This window comes from Yarrowia lipolytica, chromosome 1F, assembly GCF_001761485.1.
Source record: "Yarrowia lipolytica chromosome 1F, complete sequence".
Lineage (NCBI taxonomy): Eukaryota > Fungi > Ascomycota > Dipodascomycetes > Dipodascales > Yarrowia > Yarrowia lipolytica.
The window spans coordinates 3,029,451-3,052,025 of NC_090775.1; the positions used below are offsets into that span (position 1 = coordinate 3,029,451).

The following is a 22,575-nucleotide window of genomic DNA, read 5'->3' on the forward strand; positions in this document are numbered from 1 at the left end:
TCAGTGGGATTCTCAGAGACATTCATAGAACTCAGTAGACACAAGAGCATAACTGGCTGTGCCCCTGGGTAAAATTATATCCGATAATGTTAGAAATACACTCTTTCTAATTGGATGGATTCTACCACACGTGCGTATCAGGCACGTGTAGATTAGCCTAGCCGTTAAACTAATACTTAGATGGTTGAGATGTCACGCACTGCAGATGTGATTTTCGGTACGCCAAGAGATCGTCTGTGAGGGTGTTCGTCGAACGTGCGCCAACGTGATTGCCAGTACAAAAAGGAAACGACGTTAGAACAAACCAGGAGGTTGCCCAGAGATCATGGGTCGGCGCCTCTTTCATCAACCAGCCGTTCAATGGTCGCGACTCGTCCAAGGGAACTCAAACACGTTTAGGCGGATTGAGAGGCATCATTAGGGCTGTCTCAGATGACTGCTTGTCAATTTTGGCCTCTAATAGTGAAAATGTCAGTCTAAAAAGCCGTTAGAGTGGGCGGTGGAGACCCAAGGGCCATTATGGACTGGATCGGCACCACGTTTTACCAGTCATTGGGCCAAACGGAATGTGGAGTGCATGGTGGGACTCGCAGTGCAGGCGGGAGCTTATCTTCCCTCTGAAACATGGCTTGACCTCGTCCAGAATGGGAATTTTAATGAGGATGCCGGCCAAGACGACTAAGAGCTCGTCCCGACTTGGCAGGGTGCTGAGGATGCTTATCTGAATGTTTATTGAGTCATTTTGGACAGACTGACACTGCCTGCGCAGTGGATGCATGAACGAGGCTCTTGTGTGGGATGTCGAGTCATGGAGGTCGATGAGTTGCAGTAGTCGAATGGAATGGACATTACTTGGTAGCTACTTGTGCAAGTACAATTGTACTTGTACTGTAATATATCAACAAAACTGCGGATATTGTTTATTTTTAAAATGTCAAGTAATTGCTATCAGCCAGAAAAAGAGTATTAAAGAGAAAAAAGGTGGACTCAGTCTTATGGGGGTACTCGAACTGTAGTTGATCACCTGCCGTATATTTACGATATATTTTAGTTTAATTTAATGCATAATATGATATTATTAAAAAAGTGGAAAGAACGGCTTGAAAGCACATTGCTGCAAGGATACAACATCCAGAGTGACCATAGAGAAAAGTATAGGACCAGTCGGGGCCTATATCCCCATACAAGTAGTCATATATGAACTACTCTGTGTTCAAATATCGACTTCTCATGTGCTTTATAACATATCACCCCCTCTCGATTTTCTGTCACTTTATTCAGTATCATGTATATAATTAAGGACACATATCGTATGGTAATCACGTAATCATACTGTATAGTACCTACAGTATCGTACTCATACTCGTAAAGTACGTGTACGTGTATATACGGGTACAAGTATTCGTACGGTACTCGTACACTTTACAAGTAAAGATCTTTTCCGAGTTTCAACAGCTTGATGTTCTGTTTTGATTCCCAGACAGACCCTTGTGACACCTATGCTGAAAGGTTGTCCTCATCCGGATGTCAATACCAGCGACAGCACACATGGGTTGGCTGCGCAGTACAGTACAAATGCAATATGCACCGTACCAGTGTGATGCCGAGATGACATATATATATTGTGGTCTTTCACGAGTCCATCAAGTGACGTGATCAGTTCATATATTCGGTCAACGTACGGTGCACGAAATGACGCGCGCGATAATCACACTTTAAACGACAACACAGCCTCGTCATCAGAGTTCGGGATAGCTTCCGGGAGTTTTATCTATTACATCTTTTGTATTCTTGGCAGAAAATGACACACCAACCTCAATAGCCGCCATTTTTAGCCGCATTGAGACAAGCTGGGGTAGCCCCGTTAGGCAGCCAGAAGCAACCGCCAAGCCAGTTGCTGTATTCAAATATGTCAGTCGTTAGCTCGCTATTGGGCCCTCCCAACTGAAGCTCGCCCATACTTTCGTTCTTTGCTTTACATATGCCATTCTCTCACACCAACTGTCAAAAATTCAAAACTTCGGACCGCATCATATGGTGACACTACAGTAGCTGCCTGAGAATCACGTGTATCGATGTAGATATATAGGTTGGAAGGGATTTTTTTTAAAGGCCAAATGGGACCCAGGACAAATACATTCTCCTTCATAACACGTTACTCTCCATCACTTTGTTTGAGCCGGCTAATCAGTTGCCATCTCTAAACCTGTTTCGTTTGCGTTTTACTTTGCATAACGCCATCCCAAAACACTCTCTCTATTGCTGAAACTTGTCATCTACAGTAACGGCACGACACAATGGCTCTCACAAAACAACCGACGCTGTGGGGAGTGCCGCTCAAGCTCATTTCGCTGGTGACACTGACGGCCCAGAACTCGTCGCTGATTCTCGTTATGCGATACTCTCGAATCATGCCTGCCGGACCCAACGGCCACTACTTCACCTCGACAGCCGTGCTGCTGAACGAGTTGCTCAAGCTCGCCATCTGTCTGTGTGTCGCCATCTACATCACTCCCGGCCATTCCATTCAAACCCTGTACAAAGACGTTTTTGGCCCCGACGCGTGGAAGCTGTCCATTCCAGCCGTGCTCTACACCCTGCAAAACTCGCTGCAGTATGTGGCCGTCTCCAACCTGGATGCCGCCACCTTCCAGGTCACCTACCAGCTCAAAATTATCACCACTGCCTTCTTCTCCGTAGCCCTGCTGCGACGGTCGCTCAGTAACACACAGTGGCTGTCGCTGTTCATTCTCACCATTGGCGTGGCTCTGGTCCAGCTCCCCGCAGCAGCCGTGGAGGCCATTGTCGACTCCCTGCGATGGAGCTGGTGGTCTGGCGAGGAAGCCAAGACCGTGGTCACCAAGGTTGCCCGAGACCTCGTCACTCGGGGCGCTCCCACAGACACCAACTCTAAGGTTGGTCTGGTGGCCGTCATTTTGGCATGCTGCCTGTCCGGCCTGGCAGGAGTTTACTTCGAGAAGGTACTCAAGGGCTCACAGACGTCGCTATGGACCCGAAACGTGCAGCTGTCATTCTTCTCCCTCATCCCCGCCACCCTTATTGGCTGCTGGTGGTACCAGGGAGCTGAGATTGCTGAGTACGGCTTCTTCAATGGCTACAACACCACTGTGTGGAGCGCCATCATTCTTCAGGCCCTTGGAGGCATTGTGGTGGCTCTGTGTGTCAAGTTTGCCGACAACATTGCCAAGAACTTTGCCACCTCCATCTCCATTCTCATCTCCTTTGTGGCCTCCGTGTACCTGTTTGAGATGGAGGTCACGGTCAACTTTGTGGCTGGAGCCGCTCTGGTTGTGTTTGCAACCTTCCTGTACTCTCGGCCTGCTCCCGTCCCCCAGGAGCTGCCTAAGAGCAACTAGACATTGACATGTACTTAATATAGATAGAGATTGTATGAGGGGCTTGGTGGTGACAGTGGGGAGTAGAGAAGACGCAGGGCGTGTTCTACGAGAAAGGGGCGCCACTAATGCACCATACCAGAGGAATTCCACCAGGGCAACGACAGTGTGAGTACTCGTACCGTATGTACTTGTAGCTACTTTTGTTTACGGTATGTGTTTGTCTGTTTGCTCGTGTGATGTTGGGAGCGCGAGTCTCAATTGGATATGGCTTCCGTCACTACGCGAAACTAACACGCAGGGAGGGGGCTGGTGTGGTATAGGGCTGATACATATTAAATGGTCTGCTGCTTCGACTGAAGTATACCTTTGTAATTTGTTTCCATCACTGCATTGTCGTATACGTGCACACCAGAATTAAACGACTGCCTGGAATGTGGTTTGGACCTTAAACCCGTTTTAGTGCAGTATTGTACAAGCTACCCCGTAAAGTCTCACACAGCCTTCGGCTCTGAAGTGTCACATACCCATGCTTTGGTGTGTGATGTTCATGAATTAAAAAAAAAAAAAAAAAAAAAAGGTGTGGTTGTTATGGTGCAGAGTTGGTTTGAGAGCATGTCTTTATATTCTGACAACTCCCCGTGTCCGTTACTAGTAATCCTTGTTGAATAGCCAGTTTGCTCTCTCTCTCCAAGTACTTGTACTTGTAGCTCTGAAGATCATGTTTCAGAAGTACAAGTACAAGTATGTGAATACTATGTTTCTTGGTGTTCTTATTTAGCGTTCATCTTACAGCTCTTATTTAGACAACATATATATTTGTAAATTTAGTCATCCCTGTAGGCATTTTTTACTTGTGCTTGTGCTTATACAATAGCTTTTACCCTCATTAATGTACAAGTACAAGAATTCCTGTCTTTCCAATTACCAATATCACCAGTCACCACTCGATAGAACCACGTAACCATTGAACACGTCCACAATCCCTCCTTTCCATCCATTTATCCAACACCACCCAGAATCGAACCCACGTCCCCCCATTAAACAGTCCGGGACATGCAGGCTTCGGGCACGTCGTCGAGGCTAATTAAGCTCTGGTCCGGGTAACACCACCTTTTCTTTATCACCAAACCTGGGTTAGGCCGTTTGATGCAGACCAAGAACCCGACCATCTTTTGATTCAGACCGCGCCAAATATGGAGTACCAAGAAGGATTCGCCTCGCGCGAGTACGACAACGGACTTGTATACCAATTGCCCAACGCACAGCAAGTCCCACGCCAGCAGCCAGGTGGCCCACAGCTTCAACAACAGCACCATTCGCCGGGAGACACTCCTCCACAGATGGTGACAAAGTACCATACACAAATCGACGTCGCGGCTGCGGCAGCAGCAGCCGCGGCCTCTGAGCCGGACCCCGAGCCCGAGACGGAGCAGCCGTTCTACGTCAACGCCAAGCAATACCACCGAATACTGAAACGACGAGTGGCTCGAGCCAAGCTGGAAGAGAGCCTGAAGGTGGCACGCGGCCGAAAGCCGTATCTGCACGAGTCGCGACACAAACATGCCATGCGGCGACCCCGAGGCCAGGGTGGCCGGTTCCTGACTGCTGCAGAGATTGCAGAGAAGGAGAGACAGGAGGCTGAGGAAGCCCAGGCACAGGGAGAGAACAAGTGACGAGAAAAGCGGACGTTCCGGTTACCACACACTAACGGTTGGAGTTTGAAGCCATGAAAAACCACCTTTTTATATGTAATATTGTACTACTTAGTGATGAATGATGATTAATGATTAACTTGATGGCGTAGAGGGTACACGAAGTATATCGAGGGGAGGTAGTTAAAGGTGCAGGCCAGCACTTCGAGTTCACAGAATGACGATTCTAATAGGTGCTTCGAGCCCATCGCTTTTCTTTTTATCGTATGTCTCAAACTAATTATATGTGGAATATCACTTCATTCACGTGAGATTTACAACTTCATGGAAATACGAGCTACGCTTCCAAGTGCGATCAGTCATTCTATAATCTAAGCAAAAAGTAAGTCGCTCTGTGTCTTCTCTTCAGGCTGGACGTCGACTTTGGCAGAGTACTTGGGCATAAATACCGACTCGAACCTAGGGCACACAGTGAATAGCGAAGAAGGGCCAGAGAAGACTCTTGTTAGCTTCTCTCGCGACTGGAACAGAACCAACTGTGTGTTTGAGGTGTTCTCGCCCATCTCGCTCACAAATTCTGTCCCAATAAGTTCAGCAAGTTCAGAATACATGTCCCCAATGATTTTGTCAAAGGTGCCGGCTTCATGCATAGACAACGCGATTTGGAGCACAAATTTGCACTCATCAATGGTCTTGTGAGAACACTTCTCCAGCTCAGTCAGAATCTTGGAATGCAACCCAGCCAGACAGGTTGTGATGAACTCCTCACTGGTGGTATACTCCTTCTCCAGAAGAGCCACATGCTTCGAGGTCCACTCATCATCCTCATCATCACCTTCATCGTCATCATCCAGTGATCCCTTGACCTTTACAAACACCTCCTTTAGACTGCCGAGGACAGCTCGGATCTTGGCCACGTTCTGCAACACCTGTTCATACTGAGACACAATAGTGAATGCAGATGATCCGGTGACCTTGTTCCGAGTGTCGAGAATGCCCATAACATCGATCTTGGACGACTTGCCTGCTCCCACAAGAGTAAGAGCGTTCACAAGCGGCGAATCAAACGAAATGATAGCCTCCAGAGACACCTTGTCCTTTATCTTGTTCTTGAAAAGCCCAAAGTCAACCTCTCCGAGGTTTGCCTTGATCAGTTCATGAAATTTGGTCTTCCATGCTTGCAAAAACTTGTCGATGTTAAAAACGGAGCCGAAATCAGCATTCCGCAGATCTCGAGACTTTCGGAAGAGCCCAAATACGTCCCTTAGAAGGTCAATCAAACCCTCCAGCGTATCACGAGACTTGATGGAATCGGTAGATGCACGATCCAAAACAGGTCCCATCTGGTCACGGCAATACTCCTGCAGAAGATCAATGATGCGTTTAGGAAACTTGTCATCACGGGAATACTTGCTTCGAGAAGGAATAGACGCTGCCTCAGCAACTTGTCTCGGTAAGGTGTCCCAGTTAAGCAACAGAGCAATGTTCTGTTTGCGTAGCTCTGTCTTGAGGGTCTCACATAGTGTGCCTTCACTGGAAAATTGGGCAGATTCCAGCTGATATAGAATAGAAGACTTCAAGGAAGCAGACGCCAGGTACTTGGAGGCAAACTTGAGTGTGTATGAAATACTGGTGAGAGCTTTGGTTAAGCTCTTCTGTTCAAGTCCTTCGAATCGGAGCTTCAAAAGATCTTCAAACGCGTCCTCCACAGACACAGAGAAAAAAATGCAATAGGAGAGAAGATCACTAGGCGAGATTTCTCCACTGAGACAGTTTATAAGTAGCTTGCGGTACTTGGACTTGAGAAAGTCACGTGGTTTGTTTGAGCCGTCCAGCGAGTGGAGATAGAACAGTCTTGCCATGAGCAGGTTGGATTGTTCAATTCTGGAGTCTGCGAAGAAAAGCAATTTTCGCAGAATCGACTCGATGGCAGATTTGTCCAGTTGAGCCTCGTTTGCTTTCGTCTCCTTTACCCATCTTTCTAGACTTTTGTCACATACAGCCAGTTCCTGTTTGATATCTCCATGGCTCAGATTACTCAAAAGTGTGTGTTGTTTGGTCATTTTTTCGCTCAGAGATTGAATGTCGTCTGTAGTACCCAATAAATCACGGTACGTGGTGTTTATCAGACATCTCAATTCCTCATTTCGGCGATCCTTTTTGCTTCGAAGCTGCTGCTCAATGATGACCACGTCTGCGATCGAGTACTTGGACATTGTGGACTGCCACGACGACAATCCCAAGGCCATATAATCGTCTGCAGACGTCGCATTACGGATCTTGAGAGCTAGAGCCGAGTTTGCTGGCGGCTGTTGCATTTCAGGTCGTGAATTAGTGGTGGTAGGGATACGTGGTGTTGTGCATGGTCATATGCATGCTGGATAAACCCTAACCTGGGCGGTGTAGCTTGGGGTGAAATTGTGGTGAAATCGAAGGTAAGGAGCATGTGATTGACAGTTGTGGCTATTTATCATTATTGTATCATTAACCTGTACAACGACCTTCATGTGAAGTTGCGGGAAACGGGAAGAGTCATTACTGTGATCAGCATTGACATTTCTTCCATGCTTCAGCAGCAATCCCAAACAAACTATTTCAAAGCTAACTAATTCCAACTAAAAATCTACCACCCCATGGATAAAACAGATCTAATACTGAAGCTGTGGCTACAGGAAAACTCAAGATACATAAAATGAAGCCGATGTGATATCTCAACCTTTAATTTTTCAAAATCGCACTGGTTTTTTTGCATAAATTCCATCTCGAGTACTGTGTAGCGAACCAATAGTCTCATCACATGGGCGTCTTGGTGTAGTTTGGTTATCACACATGCGCTTAAGCATGCGCGGAGTTCCCGGTTCGATTTTCCGGTGTCGGTCCAATTTTTTTTATTCATGGTGGCATGATTACCCCAAATCCTGCCAACTGAACATCGTCATATATTGTGCTGTTATATTGTGCGATGTGAATGTGACGATTTTATTTTTTGCAGCTGTTGGGACTGCTCAAAAATGTCCTGCACTTTGCCTTGAAGGTGTACGTACAGTACAGACGTTAAACGGCTGGCATAGGGGGCAATTTAACGTCCGATAGTCCGTCTTCAGACAATCATACAGCCTAGATCCATCCAGACAACTATACAGCATGTCAACTCGACGAGAACGACAGTAATATTAGCACCCCTGCTTGATTTCAGGAGACACCGCTGCTCTTAAACGTGCCTATACCATGCTAGTGTTTCACCAGTTCTTAACCAGTGGTCCAGCTTGTTGTAGACTCCCGCTTGCGTAGCTTGAGTATGTACGGTACCGAAAACAACCGCCGTTCAAATGTGGCCTGAAAGAGAAGCCCTACCCTACACTATGGCTTACTCCACAGGACAACCGCACACGTCGATAGGGCTTGTGTAACCGTTCGGACAATGGGAAAGGGCCATAAATCAATATTTTTACTTGGTACACGTGGCGCAGTACAGATATTATCGGAGCGGTGTCGTCAGGCCATTGCCGCCCAGCCCACATTTCCCTTGTCTACGCACTCTAACAAGTGTGATGACGGGAACAAGAGCAAAGACCGATGATGAATTCGGGCATAATTAATATGGCGACTAGGGCGGTTTTGCCAAACACGCCCTTTGTAAATGGCAGGCATGTTTTGCCCCAAATGTTTCATCGCGACAGTATGGACGCCCACGCTGTCGGATATTATTCATTTCCGTGGATTCTCAGACAGGAACCGACCATCCATAAACAACTGTCGTACGACGTATTGTACCAGTACATACTATAATGTCGGTCACACCTCAATCACCCCACTAAATATTCTAATATCTGGGCTACAGCGCACGAGAACACGACATCTCCTTCTCGCATGTACAACTGCACCATGTATCAAGGAGCGTCCAGTCCGTCTCCATAGCAATAGGCGAGGAGAGACATTATTGGTTTACCAGGGTTTAGCTCAATTAAAGAGAATGAGAGTCCGAATGAGTTCAGAGTGACAACCTCCCACTTGTCTCACCATGGAAAGGCTGATTCATTCACCTGGAATGTGGAAGTATGTGTACGATTTTGGAAGATACTCATTAGAAATCACAACACAACAAGATATTAAGGTGCCAGATGTTGAAAAGGACGAGACTACAAGGGTACCCGTACTCGTACAAGTAGTATGCGAGGATATTGGCAGAAAAAAAATGCATATATTAACGAACGTGGGAGTATTGTGCTACTCCATGCAGTGAGATCAACTCTTAAATAGGTATGTGTGGCTGATAGGCCGCACAACTGATTGTGAACAAGTAGCTAGACTGTGCAACTTACATGATAACACACCCCTTCTTCTTCTTCTTCTTCACCTCCGAATTCTTCCTCTGATGCCCTTTGAAACTCGTCGAGATGTTTCGGATAGACGCTGCCGAACTCGTACTCTTGACACTCACGTGCTTCGACGCTCTATCGTCGTAAGGCATGTTCAGATAGTCTGCTCCAGTAGAGGACGTGGGGCTGTGGGTAGGGCTGCTCACGCCCATTCCGCTTGTACCAGCCAAGGAAACGGTTGAGCCGCCAAACGACGAGTCTCGACGAATGATCTGTCGCAGAAGGTCCTGGAACACCTGGTCAATGTTGGTCTTGAACTTGGCCGACGTCTCGTAGAAGGGAACCTTGCCCCATTGGTTGGCCAGCGCCACTCCGTCCCGAGGCTGCACCTGTCGCTCGTTTTCCAGATCGCACTTGTTGCCCACCAGCACCATGGGCACGTTGTTGTTGTCCTTGATCCGACACACCTGTTGTCGCAGCTCCTGCAGCTCTCGCAAAGACGACTCCGAGTTGACTGAGTAGACCAGAACGAAGCCCTCACCGTTTCGGATGTACAGCTCTCGCATGGCGGTGAATTGCTCGACTCCAGCGGTGTCGAGAATCTCCATGGTGCAGTGCCGGCCATCCAGATTCACCTTTTTGCAGTAGGAATCCTCAATGGTAGGGTCGTAGGACTCGATGAAAATGTCCTGCACGTACTGGACGGTAATGGCAGACTTTCCGACGCCACCGGCGCCCAGAACGACGATTTTGTAGTCTCTCATGCTGTGTATTTTTTTGTGGTGGTGAGAAGCGTAGGAGGGCTCAGGTATAAGTCATGTTTTGGTAGCTACGCTTGTTAGACATTAAGTTCACGTGTGAAATTTGGGTTTGTCATCAAGTTCTGGGCGGATGTCCATGAACATCGTTGTGATAGGGATAGGGGTGGAAAAATTACATAAAAATGCTTGACTTCATTATGGCTACTTTTTCCCATCTTTTATTTGTTTCTCGTCCTACAGGAATCTCAAATATCAGACGCTGCCCGCCACTCATTCCAACTCATATACACCAACACTAAAGCATAGTCCCAAAACTCTGTTTGTTGTCTCTGTGCTTTTTGTTTTGTTTTTATGTCCTCTTTCAAACAGGCGGGTGAGACAGTTGTGGGTTGTCTTTAGGCGTTTTGCGCCCTCTGCTTTAAGGCGTATACGACGCATTCCGCAGACGTTGCTCGGTACAGTAGTCCGGCTGATGGCAAGTGGCCCTTAAGCCCTTTCATTTGGCCCCCTACTTGTCTCGTTATTCAAGCCGTATATGCCCTGCCTGGCTGCTATACCTCACTGGGCCCACTTGGCGAAGAACCAAAAATAGACCCGTTTATTATTTCGCTCTGACACAAATATTCCGCCGAAAAGTGCCATATGTACTTTTGTGTCAAGACGCGAAACGCGACCTCTTTAGGCTCGGGGCACGTGCTGTACTAGTATAGCCACATAAGGGGTACAAGTGGCATAGAAGCTGTGCAATATTGTGGACACGGGACATAAACAAACCGAGCGCTGTACCAGCCTCGTGTCTAGCATAACAGCTATAGTTGCGCGCGTGTAGATGATTATTCAGCCCGATACAAGTAGACCCCGCTGGAAACTCAATTGTCAAAACACTGTTGACAATCATGAAAATCAGGGCAACCCAAGACCACACCACCACATACAAGCGCGGTGCGAGACACTCTGCCAGTAGCGAGTTCGATACTTGTACAAGGCGAGTTGTTTCATTCTGCGGTCTGAACCGACAGCCTCACGTCTCCCACTCGCTAAGAATGTAACGTCCACTGGCAGTGGTGCGCTCCTTGCATTCCCCTTCTTCTCCTGTCTTGCTGGCTTCGTCCTAACCACACATAGACACTGTGTTGTTAGGAGCGCTTGACAACCTAAAAACCCCCAAGACTGCATTCCGTCACTCCCGAGATGACGGAAGTGGATAGTGAGGAATTTGGGGACGGCAGGGCGCGAACCAGGGCTCTCAAGTCTTAGAATCGCTCAGGAGATCGTCAGATGGACCCCAGACGTCTCCCTTCTCTCCCCTGGCACTTGTACACATGCTACAGTACGAGTAGCTTGCTCTGAACGCTGCCCTACTTGTAGCTCTGCCAACTGTGTGTTTGGTGTGCACCAGTCGAACCTAAAGGGTTGATACAGTGCCCACCCTCAGAGCCAGAGATCTTCATCTGGGGAAAATCAAAACAGCACAGACGGGTATAAACATACATCTGGCAGAAAATGTGCAAAACAACGGGCGAAAAATATCGAGCCCGTGCATTTATACAGCCACGAGAAAAGGAATAAGCCGCTGTCCACATGAAACAAAAGACACCCTGGTTCTTTTTTTTTGCCCCCCTTTTTTTTCTTTCTGTCAAACCAGCCACGCGACACCTCTACTCATTATGCCAGAGAGCCACTATTGTTAGCTTAGCTCACCCCTTGGATGCACTCCTTCATACTTTTTTTTCTCTCCGATTGTTCAACCACACACACAAGGTGCAAAGTTTTCCATCGTGTCATGCAAGGAGTGCCTAAACATCAACCAAGGACCGATGACAGACTCCTTGGGTCGTCTAACTACACTACGAGTACAATATTTATGGACTTGGCTCACGTGATAGCCGCTATAACCTCCCATGGCAAGCTTCGGTTCCTGGGCTCCTGATCTACAGGCACCTGCCCCTTGCGGATGATGGTCGGTGTTTTGTCGATCTTTGGGGCTAGGGTAGCACAGCTCATAGTGGTTGTTGGGTGATCTGTCTTATTAAGCCGATACCTTGTAATAGCAATGTCTGATAAGCCATTCGGACAAGTCAATGTCTTAGGTGCTCCTCGCGCCAGGCATGACTATCGTACATACCATACAATACCAGCTCGTCCTTAACCTGACCATTTACTGGTACAAATGCCGTTTGCAAAAGTCGCTTAGTGGCTGGCTACAAGTAGTGCGCCGCTATAAAGGGTAATTGAGCCGTGCCATCCTGGATCGTACCAGTGCGATATCGTACAGTAGCTACAGTTCTACTAGGACTATCACCTCACGGGCCGCGCCAGATTAGACTGCTATATCTGGTCATCATACCATTTTTGTCTCAGTCGGTATAAGAATGTTGTGCGAGATGAGACAGCATGAGTGGTTTGAATGTGATCTTAGATCGGCGTCTGGCATTGTGTTCCTATGATACGCCACGGAGAACCACCTCGAGTGAGAGCGTCCAATTAGATCGCTTTTAGAACAACTTTTAGCACTGCTCACCAGCTCTTTCTGGACTGAATACGACCAGAAAGGTGCCCCGGATCTAAGACAACAACTGATGTATCCTGTGGTCGCTGCATCGGCTGCTTTTCTGTCTCCTGCGGTTGGTGCATGATACGAAGAATGTTGAAAAGAGTCCAACAGAGAAGGGTCTGTTATATACTGTTCTACTTTTACAGGTTCTGGCAGCTACAAAGGAAGATCATTCTGAGACTAAAAAACTCCTCTATTGAACTTCCTTCCTTAGTCTATTGTACCGTACTTCCACTTGATTAAGTGTCGTCACACACCTTGTCGACTACCTACAGTAGTTACCATTATGTATGTACAGTACGGTACATACATCGTACTACCTCTTCCCCATGCTTCTGTGCATGAACTAGAATGAATACAAATCATATTGGGGTCTGTACATGACAGGATGGGGAAGCCAGCATAATGGTTGAAAAAGTGCTCATCAACGTATCCGGGACTTATGCTATCATACACGGATGGACTCATGCATGATGAACTCGTCAATATAGGGTCTTGACTGCTCGTAGTAAGTATCGTCGGTGGTAAAAGGGAATAATTAGCTTCCAGAGAGGTGCAAACTAACCTACAAGTTAGATGGAGACCATGGTTTGTTGTATATAGATTCATATGACATGAAGGTCAGCTCCTGGCAAAGGTCAAATATTGCTATCATATTCTATGCTATACGATCTGTGCATTCAGAAACGTGAGTCTTATCCTGTATGCGTATCTCACCCGAGAGTAAGGATTGCAGATGCGCAATTGGATATTTACGTGGCCCTGACCTTCTTCTCAGCTTTCATTTGTTTGTCCTATCCTCTGACTTTTCCTTCCACAGTACGCCTTGAATCATATCCTTCTTACAAGTACAATACGAATACAAGTGCATGTACTGTACGTACTTGTAGCTACTAGCTACCTTATGCTGGACACTTTTATGTAGACTTGTTTAGGCAAGTATAACCACAGTGGAGGGGTCTAGCAATGCGATAAATAGACAAAAGACGATTCTTGGAAAAGACGTTTCTGCTTTTTTGTTGCACGCAGCTTGACTTCTGTCCAACAATGGCTGCAACACTATCTCCGGCTTCGCCATCTGCCCCAGGACTGGCACGAGAGATCGAGAAACTCCGCAAAACGGAGTTTACCGTCTTCATCAACCTGCAGCCTGGTCTGATGGTGTTTATCGAGTTTTTTCGAGCTAGCATCACAGTCCACGTGGTTGACGAGATGGAAGGCATGCTGTACCGACACAAGGTGATGTTCATGGATGTCGGCATTGATACCAAAGTAGTGAACGAAAAGTCGACTCGAGAATGGACTGGATACGATGCAAAGGCCCTCAATGAAAATACCATTGCCATTTTTGTCTACCATGATGTCTTCAACCTCACTATTGAAGGACGAGGTGAGCTACGTCCCCTAGTGGTTAGAGTGGGAGAATCAACTGATTGGATGGGCAGCTTTATGCCTCTATTTTCCAAAATTCTTAATATCAGTGACCAGATGGCAAAGACCAAGCCTGAGTCCACACCAGCTAAGGGCTTCCGACTGCTCCACCGAGTTCCAGAGTCCACAAACTACATGATCGTGTGCAGTGACGGAGTGACTATTCCTGTTCATTCACTTGTTCTTAAGTCGGTATGGCCCTATTTTGCCAAGCTGACGAGCTCAGAACCTGCCAAAATCAAAGAGGGAGCATGGGCTATGCCTTATGGGTCAACATGGGTTTTCCCGCTGATCAAATACTGCTATGGTGACCTGGAAACAATGAACTTTGAGGAAGCAACGGGAGCGCTGATCCTAGCACAGAGATACGATCTACCAGAACTATCTCAAATTGTCCAAAGACACATTCTGGGAAGTCCTCTGAACATTGAGACGTGCCTGCTGGGATGGAAACGAGCCTTTGAGGGCAACAATAGCGTGGTGAGAATGTACTGTGCTCGACACTACTACCAAAACATGAACCAGCTTGCCATCAGCAATACCTATGCTGAGCTTACCAAGGAGGAGTTGATCCAGCTCGGAATAGATGCCGGTGAGAGTCTGAAACAGATTGAACGGAAATAAAGAAAACGTGATTTAATGACTTCAATACGAAACATGTTGTAACCAATATTAATTTTTATCTATTTGCATGCACAAAACAGTTAACATGCCTGTTTCATAGCCTATACCTTTCAGTGTTTTAGTGGCGCATACTTTCAGACGTACCGAGGCCCCTGCTAAACAAGTATCAAAGTTGCTTCCCTCTTTCAAATCAATTTACTGCTTCTTCTCCTTGGCCAGCTCCTCCTCAATGATGCTTTCGACCTCCTTGACGTCGGCCTTGCTGAACAGCTTCTTCTTGTCCTTGTTAGCAAAGTCCTTGAACTCCTGAGGGAGAACATCTCGCTCAAAGTTGTAGCCCTCGAGACCCTTGAGGGCCTGGTCGACGGCGTCAGAGAACTTGGCGGGGTGAGCGGTTGACAGAGCAATGTACACGGAGTCGGTTCCCTCAAGCTTTCGCAGAGCGGCAGTGACACCAACAGAGGAGTGGGGGTCCAAAATATAGCCCTTGGAAATGTTGGTAAACACATCCTTAATGGTCTCGAGAGTCTGCTCGTCGGAGACTCGCTCGGAGGAAAACTCGGACTTTGCGGCTCCAAGGACCTTGGCGTCGACAGTGATGACACCGTCGGTCTTGAGAGACTGCATCCACTTGTTGAGGGTGGCTCCAGCCTCAGCGTCCGAAGAAGCAACGTTCTCTCGGGCAACGTACCAAAGGAATCGCTCAAAGTTGGAGGAGACGAGGATGTCCATGGCGGGGGAAAGGGTGGCATGGACCTCGGCAGAAGCTCCGTCGGATTTCGAGTAGGAGCCAGTCTTGAGGAATCGGTCGAGAATGTCGTTGGAGTTAGTGGCGATGGTGAGCTCCTGGATGGGCAGACCCATTCGTCGGGCGTAAAAGCCAGCGAGAATGTCTCCAAAGTTACCAGTGGGGACAGAGTACTTGATGGCGGAGGAGGTGCCGAACTTCTTCTGGACCTGGAAGAAGGAGTGGAAGTAGTAGGTGATCTGGGCGAGGATTCGGGCCCAGTTGATAGAGTTGACGGCACCGACGTGGTGCTTGGCGTTAAACTCGGCATCACCAAAGACCTGTTTAACAATGTCCTGGCAGTCGTCAAAGGTACCAGCAACGGAGATAGTGTGCACGTTGGCGTCAGAGACAGTCGTCATCTGGTCCTCCTGGATGGGGGAGACTCGGCCGGTGGGGTACAGAATGAAGACAGAAACGTCCTTCTTGCCTCGCAGACCGTAGATGGCGGCGGAGCCGGTGTCACCAGAGGTGGCTCCCACGACGGTAAGAGTATCTCGGTCGGTGCCCTCCTTGCCAACGTTCTTTCGGGTCAGGAAGTACTCAAACAGGTTGCCAACAAACTGCAGAGCCACGTCCTTGAAGGCGTAGGTGGGGCCGTGGAATAGCTCCAGCAGATAAAGCTGCTTCTCCTTGCTGAGCTCAACCACGGGGGTGACCTCGTCGGATCGGAAAGTAGAGTAGGACCGGGTGACAAGCTCCTTCAGGTCGGTTCGCGAGATCTCAGACTCGGGAATGTACAGACTGAGAATCTCGAAGGCCAACTCGGCAAAGCTCAGATCGGCCCACTTGGTGAGGAAGTCGGAGGGCAGCTTGGGGATGGAGGTGGGAATGTAAAGACCTCCATCGGGGGCCAGACCCTTCATGACGGCAGCCTCGAAGGAAATGGGCTCATTGGATGATCGCGTGGAAAAGTAGGTGGTCATGGTGGTGAGGTACTTGTAGCACTGTCTGGGATCGAACAGGTTGATCTGAGAATTGGGTTGGTGATGCATTGGAGTGGTTGACTCATCGGTAGGGTAACTTTGGAAGGGACATCTAACTTGTGTTTGGAGGGTGATAAAGAATTAAAGGAGACTTGGGTTGGGAATTCTGTGCAATGGAGACTATTTCTACCCCACTCACAACTCTTTTCTATGTAAATATACCGTTTAGATGACATGTTCTACGGTGCTACGAAGTACATACTACTTGTACCCTCAAAAATGCATGTTGGGACAGGTTGAATTTTTGAAGTGAACTCCGACCAGAAAACGTGAGCATGCTTTTTTTGAGCCGAGCAGAACGTATTATTGCAAAGAAAGAAGTTTGAGACATAGAAGCAAGACTTGAGCACTTGACTACGTGACACACACAGGTCAACCACACTCTACACCCGCTGAAACTATCAGAGCCGGTATCGCTGTGACTCTTTCATATCCACACTTTCGTGGAGAATGCTGCATATAAGTCAGCCGCTCCTCCCTGCATGTAGAAGTGCGTGATGATTTTTCAACACGGTGTACAATGTTCGCCTCTTCGGCGAATAGCTATCTAAAAAAAGTCTTACAGTATGTTATATTTTATACCAACCCAACATCTTGTAATAATTGTGATCACTCAGTTCGAGGCTCAAGAAGCAGAGAGCCAAGAGGCTTGAGAGACATGCCCTCCTCGGTGTCATAAACGACCTGGCCCCGAACAATGGTTCGTCGCACCTCTCCCACCAAAGTGCCATCCTTGTAGGGTGAGATCTTGTTCTTGAAATGCAGCTTGTCGGTGGTGATCTTGACCTTGGCCTCGGGATCAAAGATGCAGAAGTCAGCATCCTTACCCTCCTTGATGGAACCCTTGGACTTGAGCAGACCCACCTGCTCGGCAGTGTTGTAACTGCACCACTTGGAAATGTCTGCAACAGTCACATTTCGGCCGTCCTTTCGAGCAGTGGTCCACAGAATGGGTAGGCCCAGTCCGACGGAGGCAATTCCACCCCAAGCCTTGAAAAAGTCCCCGGTCTGCAAGTCCTTGAGATTGGGGGTGCAGGGAGAGTGGTCTGAGACGACCGAGGTCACCACACCGTCTTCTAGGGCCTTCCACAGCAGGGATCTGTTGTCTTCCGTCCGAATAGGGGGGCAGCACTTGTGCTGGGTGGACTTCTCGGGGATGGACTCGGCAGCGAAATGGAGGTAGTGGAAACAGGTTTCCACAGACAGAGGAACACCCTCCTCCTTGGCCTTTTTGATGATGGGAACAGCCTCGGCAGTAGCCAGATGAACAATGTGAAGCTTCACGTCTGGCGAGGATTTGGAGGCCTCAATGATTGAGTTGATGGCGGTCAATTCCAGCTTGTCCGGTCGAGAGTGCAAGAAGGACATGTAAGACTTGGGGTCTGCATTGGGAGGAAGGTCTGTAGACTCTCCATTAGCCATCTCGGCGTGGAACATGAATATGGTGGGGTGTCCCTCAATGGCTTTGAGGGCCTTCTTGACATCCGGAACCTCCAGGCAGGGGAACTCATCCACCCCAGACTCAATGAGGAAGCACTTGAAGCCTCGAACTCCCTTTTCGATGAGAGGAACGAGATCCTCGGAGTTACCTGGGATGGCACCTCCCCAGAATCCCACATCGACCCAGCACTGGCCACGCGCAGCTGCTAGCTTTGTGTCAAAGTTGGCCACGGTGGTAGTGGGAGGAATGGCGTTAAGAGGCATATCAATGACGGTGGTGACTCCTCCAGCAGCCGCGGCCTTGGTGCCAGTGGCGAATCCCTCCCATTCGGTTCGTCCAGGCTCATTGAGATGCACATGCGCGTCGACCAGGCCAGGAAGAATCACTTGCTCAGGGGGAACGGACATGAAATCGTCGACATCCAAATCTCCATTGTTGATGAGTCCCTTGTGGATTTTGTGGATCTTGGTGTCGTACAGAATGGTCACCTCGGTTGGTTCCGAGGCGCCCTCCAGAAGAGCTCGGCCGGCAATAGCTTTCATTGTGTGTGTGTAGTGTGTAGTGTGTGGTGTGATAAGAGAGAAATACGATTGTTGATCTGGGCATCTACAAGCACTCTTATTGCCATGATGATTAACTTTCGATTAGGGTTCCATCCTGGTAACATTTCCCGGGCCACAGACGCACAACTTATAGGATCTTCTAACAAAGATTTCGAGGCTATCAAGGTTTTTATCAACTCGGATGACATTCCCGACGAATCTGTAAAATTTGCCAGTCGTCTACTAGTCCATGTCACCCAGTATCAAACTTCGAGATCCAGAGTCGCCCATCGCCGAACCCTAATTTTTTAGTATGAAAACTAAACGCCTATCTCATGCATCCGAAGGTCAGGTGGGGTGGAGGCCGGCGGAATAGCCGAGGGGGGGGGGGGGGGGGGCTCTTCAGGGGTGCAAATTACAAAGAAAAATATATCGAATTTGTCCATTTTAAGTAACGTGCTAAAAACATCCGATGATTAAAGGTCTTTTTCATGTACAAAACACATCTGTGGAAGTTTGCTGTGGCAGATCATGTGTCTTGCGAAATTAAAATGAGCCTCTGAGACATGCAAGCGTCCTCGCATATATGTGTGGTTCGAGATTGGAGAGATTTGGGGGATGACTGTTCGCTTAGTTGCACCGCCTCTTATTGATGGGTGAAGCCCTTAGACAGCATGTGTCTTCTCACTTTTCAATCGCGGAGTTCTGACATTTACTCGTAATCTTCTACTGTGTAGTGGCTTGATGCCTTGAACTTTTCCATATGGCAACAATCATACTATTACAGTACGATTCGAATCATCCTGGGAGCTCAATGTGGTGTGGTTTTGTGAATATCCTGGTAGCTTCTGATAGCTTACTCAGATGCTTCATATAGCATTGTTTCCTACATACTGTACCTCTCCATATCATACCTTCCATTGATCTGCGTCTTGATGACTAAACAATATGAACCCATGATATGTGAATCAGAACAAGGCAGATTTCACGGTGGTACATATCATGGGCAAGTAGCTACACTTCTTCGCACTGGAACGTCTTCACCAACTCATAGACACCACATCCGTCCTCATCTCTCTGCCAATGATCTCAAGATCAATTGTCTATAAATATACTATACATCACGCGCTCTTGTCCACGTCTCGTTCGCCAATGATGTACACCTCAATGAGATATACCTGTGTAACAGCCACCAATATGGTCAGAGCCACAATTCCCAGGTTGCCGCGGCTAAAGTTGACAGCCACCTTGTGTGTCACGTCGATGTCTTCATTCAGCCGATCCCATAGGTCGTCCAACTTCGAGTAGCTTCGAGATACAGCCAGTTCGACCTTTGTGAGCTGGTCTTCGACCCCCTCGTACTCAGCTGCGGCTTCGATGGTGCCTGGGTGGATGGGGTTCTTTTGTTCATGCGTAAGAGGTTCCATCAATGGATCCTCCACCGAGTTGTACATGAACTCGATCTTCTTCTCGGGGAAATATGGCAGCACGTGCCGGAAGCAAAACTGATACTCGCCCCAGCTCTTGGACAAAAATTTCTTCTTTATGATCTTGAGCTTGGTTCTGTCTTCGGTGACAATGTTTTTGGCCGGATCTCGGACCACAAACTGCAGACCCGAAGCGCCACCCTTCTCCACCTTATAGGAGTACTCTATGAAGTTTCCGATTTTGCGCACATCTTCGTAGAAGCAGTTTTCTGTGCCGGGTTCCAAGAGAAATCTGAACCTCGCGTCATGAGCGTAAGTGAATGATGCCAGAAGAAGAGCCAGAAGAAGTATTAGTCTCATGTTGCGGATGAAGTGTCAAGTGTGAATTTCAAATAAAGATTGTAGCGAAGGGAAATGGATTGAGGATGAATGTAATCAATGATTGTAGAAGGCGAAAAATGGGGTCAAACAACCTAGCATTCAAGTGAATCTCAATTGTCGTATTGTTATCGAAAAGTCGCGAATGATGCGTCCCACCTTCACTGGATGTCCACCAAATGTCCCGGGTGTGGAAAGGCGACTAGAACAACAATTGCCGCAGGCAGACGAAGGGGCAATATCGTGACCGGTAGCGTTCTTTTAAGACTGTTTACTGGCCCTGAAAGATACTAAAACTTGAGGGTTCTGCAAGCATCGTTTATGCAACTTTATGCATACCAGAGACACCAAAACAGAGGCCGTTGAGGGTGTTTAGATTACCGAGAGGGCGAAGAATATTATCCACTCGGCGTGAAACATCTTTATATTTATACTAATGCCTTCTCCTTATGAGATGCTGCCTATTATCTGTTCTTTTGAACAGTGTCCCTTTTCACGCGGACTATTTAAGTTGGGTGCCGTTCATTTGATGAAAACACAGAAAACAGGGTGTATTGTGGGCTATCTCTCAATCTACAGTATGGTACAGCAGTGATAAAACACCAAAGATTGACGTGCCAAAGGATAACTGTTTGTGATGGAAGAATCCACCATCCCCCAAGTCCTAGATTGTCGTGCACCCCGCTAGATCTGTATCTGATGCACCTGCATTTCACCTGAGGCATTTACGAGCTGCTTGAGACCTGACTGATAACGTATATTTTTAATGTGTTGCGGAATCCTACCTGGGCGGACTCAATTAAAAGATGGGTGACCCCCGTTACACCTTGGAGATATGACCTCGGATCGTGTCTCACAAAATACGACGTGTTTAAGTATATATCGGCAGTAAAGGTAGTGTGCGGTTGTGCGGGGTTGTGATAATGACTTAGGTGTCGCTGGAGCGAGTAAAGAGACTCAAGAAGATATTTATGGACGGAAACAGACCTTCCGATGACTTGTTCTTCATTTTAACACTCCAAACTTCCTATTACATACTAGACCAGGTTTCAATGTTTTTATTTTTATCACTGGATCTAAACAAGCCTAAATAGAGTTGCGGAAATCCGAAAATGGACCGTAATTAAGAGCTGCAGACCGGCGTTTAAACGGGTGACGTCATAATAGAGCACCCTTCCAAACGAGACGATTTGATAAATGGCCAGGATTTTATATCCGAGTATTTATAGATGTGGTAAAATACCGGGAGTAAGTAATCTATTGAGCACCTACTGTAGTACGATCGCTTAGTTTTTACTTGCAAGTCTAGTTGACTCTTGCTTACAGAAGGTCATTTATGGGAGATGCATCTGATTGCCTGGAGGTGTGTGCTATGTACATACTATAGATTCCTCATGCTGGCTCAGTCCGCAATATAAGATGGGCCAAAGTAAATTGCAACAACACATTAGCCCCCCTTACACTCAGATCATTGGGGTGATAGACAGGATCTCCAGGCAGCCCGAAAACATTGAGAAACATGCCCAACCCTAACTAGGAAGCTTCCCAGTGTTCTGTAGCCACCTTGTTGAAGGAAGAGAGTAGCATAATACTGTAGGTTGGTGGATATACTACGGGTCGAGCTGTGACATATGTGGCGTATAATGTCTGTTTATTTTTGCCACTCACGTGATTTCACCGGCTCTAGTGACTTTTGCCCTTTGAGAGACGTAGTAACGGTCTTGCATTGTCAGTAAGGGTCCCGTGTTTGGAGAAATGGTGGTGGGTCCAGAGAATTGTAGATACTTGTACAAGTAGATGTGTTTCGAAGAAGAGAAGAAGGCGAGATTATCCTACAACAGCCCCAAAACAAATACAGAATGGCACTTAAACTCCCCTTTTATTTATTCATAAGTCTTCTTGCACTTCTACATATTCCTATATCTACGCCTCTTCTTTGCCACACGCCAGGACAAGGTTCCAACAATAGCATTGCTAAAATTCAAATTAGGGTGGTGTTCACGCGTTTATTTGGTTTGGGAGTTAGGAGGGAAAGGCTCGAGAAAACAGTGTCGGAACAGGACATCATAAGAAGGGTGTGGAAGTGGATTTTAGGGGGATTCAACAAATAAAAATGCTTTGAAGAAGTGACGGATTAATTTGGGAGCTCTACAAATCCTCCACCTTACGTACAACGCCGGGAAAATCCCTTTTGAACAAACCTAAAAACCCAAGGTTAGGGAAGGCAGCACACGCGTCACTGTGCCAGTGTACAACCAGAAACAATATTAAGGTGTCTGTCAAAAAACCTGAACATACCTCTCACCACAGACCA

The 22,575-nt window shown here is 47.5% G+C and overlaps 11 protein-coding genes and 1 non-coding gene across 12 annotated transcripts; 5 read left to right on the top strand and 7 right to left on the bottom strand.

Annotated features, from left to right (window-relative positions):
- Nucleotides 1–180: 180 nt before the first annotated feature.
- On the top strand, nt 181–491 carry YALI1_F30296g (uncharacterized protein; the record flags this gene model as incomplete). Its single annotated transcript, XM_068283464.1, has 2 exons — nt 181–232; nt 277–491. The coding sequence occupies 2 exons, from the start codon at nt 181–183 to the stop codon at nt 489–491; spliced, it is 267 nt and encodes an 88-aa protein (XP_068139565.1).
- A 1,324-nt stretch (nt 492–1,815) lies between these two features.
- Nucleotides 1,816–2,149, bottom strand: YALI1_F30314g (uncharacterized protein; the record flags this gene model as incomplete). Its single annotated transcript, XM_068283465.1, has 2 exons — nt 1,816–1,973; nt 2,020–2,149. 2 exons carry the CDS (start codon nt 2,147–2,149, stop codon nt 1,816–1,818), a joined length of 288 nt encoding a protein of 95 aa, XP_068139566.1.
- Nucleotides 2,150–2,297: 148 nt separating this feature from the next.
- On the top strand, nt 2,298–3,377 carry YALI1_F30317g (uncharacterized protein; the record flags this gene model as incomplete). Its single annotated transcript, XM_505774.3, has 1 exon — nt 2,298–3,377. One exon carries the CDS (start codon nt 2,298–2,300, stop codon nt 3,375–3,377), a length of 1,080 nt encoding a protein of 359 aa, XP_505774.1.
- Nucleotides 3,378–4,552: 1,175 nt separating this feature from the next.
- YALI1_F30340g (uncharacterized protein) lies at nt 4,553–5,032 on the top strand (the record flags this gene model as incomplete). Its single annotated transcript, XM_505775.3, has 1 exon — nt 4,553–5,032. The coding sequence occupies one exon, from the start codon at nt 4,553–4,555 to the stop codon at nt 5,030–5,032; it is 480 nt and encodes a 159-aa protein (XP_505775.1).
- Nucleotides 5,033–5,382: 350 nt separating this feature from the next.
- YALI1_F30367g (uncharacterized protein) lies at nt 5,383–7,329 on the bottom strand (the record flags this gene model as incomplete). The annotated part of the gene is made up of 1 exon (XM_505776.3): nt 5,383–7,329. The coding sequence occupies one exon, from the start codon at nt 7,327–7,329 to the stop codon at nt 5,383–5,385; it is 1,947 nt and encodes a 648-aa protein (XP_505776.3).
- Nucleotides 7,330–7,810: 481 nt separating this feature from the next.
- On the top strand, nt 7,811–7,892 carry YALI1_F30372r. The gene has a single exon. It is a non-coding gene; the product is annotated as a tRNA-Ala (tRNA).
- A 1,437-nt stretch (nt 7,893–9,329) lies between these two features.
- YALI1_F30395g (uncharacterized protein) lies at nt 9,330–10,094 on the bottom strand (the record flags this gene model as incomplete). The annotated part of the gene is made up of 1 exon (XM_505777.3): nt 9,330–10,094. The coding sequence occupies one exon, from the start codon at nt 10,092–10,094 to the stop codon at nt 9,330–9,332; it is 765 nt and encodes a 254-aa protein (XP_505777.1).
- Nucleotides 10,095–11,966: 1,872 nt separating this feature from the next.
- On the bottom strand, nt 11,967–12,249 carry YALI1_F30416g (uncharacterized protein; the record flags this gene model as incomplete). Its single annotated transcript, XM_068283466.1, has 2 exons — nt 11,967–12,203; nt 12,247–12,249. 2 exons carry the CDS (start codon nt 12,247–12,249, stop codon nt 11,967–11,969), a joined length of 240 nt encoding a protein of 79 aa, XP_068139567.1.
- Nucleotides 12,250–13,692: 1,443 nt separating this feature from the next.
- Nucleotides 13,693–14,700, top strand: YALI1_F30431g (uncharacterized protein; the record flags this gene model as incomplete). The annotated part of the gene is made up of 1 exon (XM_505778.1): nt 13,693–14,700. The coding sequence occupies one exon, from the start codon at nt 13,693–13,695 to the stop codon at nt 14,698–14,700; it is 1,008 nt and encodes a 335-aa protein (XP_505778.1).
- Nucleotides 14,701–14,895: 195 nt separating this feature from the next.
- Nucleotides 14,896–16,482, bottom strand: YALI1_F30459g (uncharacterized protein; the record flags this gene model as incomplete). The annotated part of the gene is made up of 1 exon (XM_505779.2): nt 14,896–16,482. One exon carries the CDS (start codon nt 16,480–16,482, stop codon nt 14,896–14,898), a length of 1,587 nt encoding a protein of 528 aa, XP_505779.2.
- Nucleotides 16,483–17,082: 600 nt separating this feature from the next.
- Nucleotides 17,083–18,456, bottom strand: YALI1_F30479g (uncharacterized protein; the record flags this gene model as incomplete). Its single annotated transcript, XM_505780.1, has 1 exon — nt 17,083–18,456. The coding sequence occupies one exon, from the start codon at nt 18,454–18,456 to the stop codon at nt 17,083–17,085; it is 1,374 nt and encodes a 457-aa protein (XP_505780.1).
- Nucleotides 18,457–19,577: 1,121 nt separating this feature from the next.
- Nucleotides 19,578–20,243, bottom strand: YALI1_F30496g (uncharacterized protein; the record flags this gene model as incomplete). The annotated part of the gene is made up of 1 exon (XM_505781.1): nt 19,578–20,243. The coding sequence occupies one exon, from the start codon at nt 20,241–20,243 to the stop codon at nt 19,578–19,580; it is 666 nt and encodes a 221-aa protein (XP_505781.1).
- Between the last annotated feature and the right edge of the window lie 2,332 nt (nt 20,244–22,575).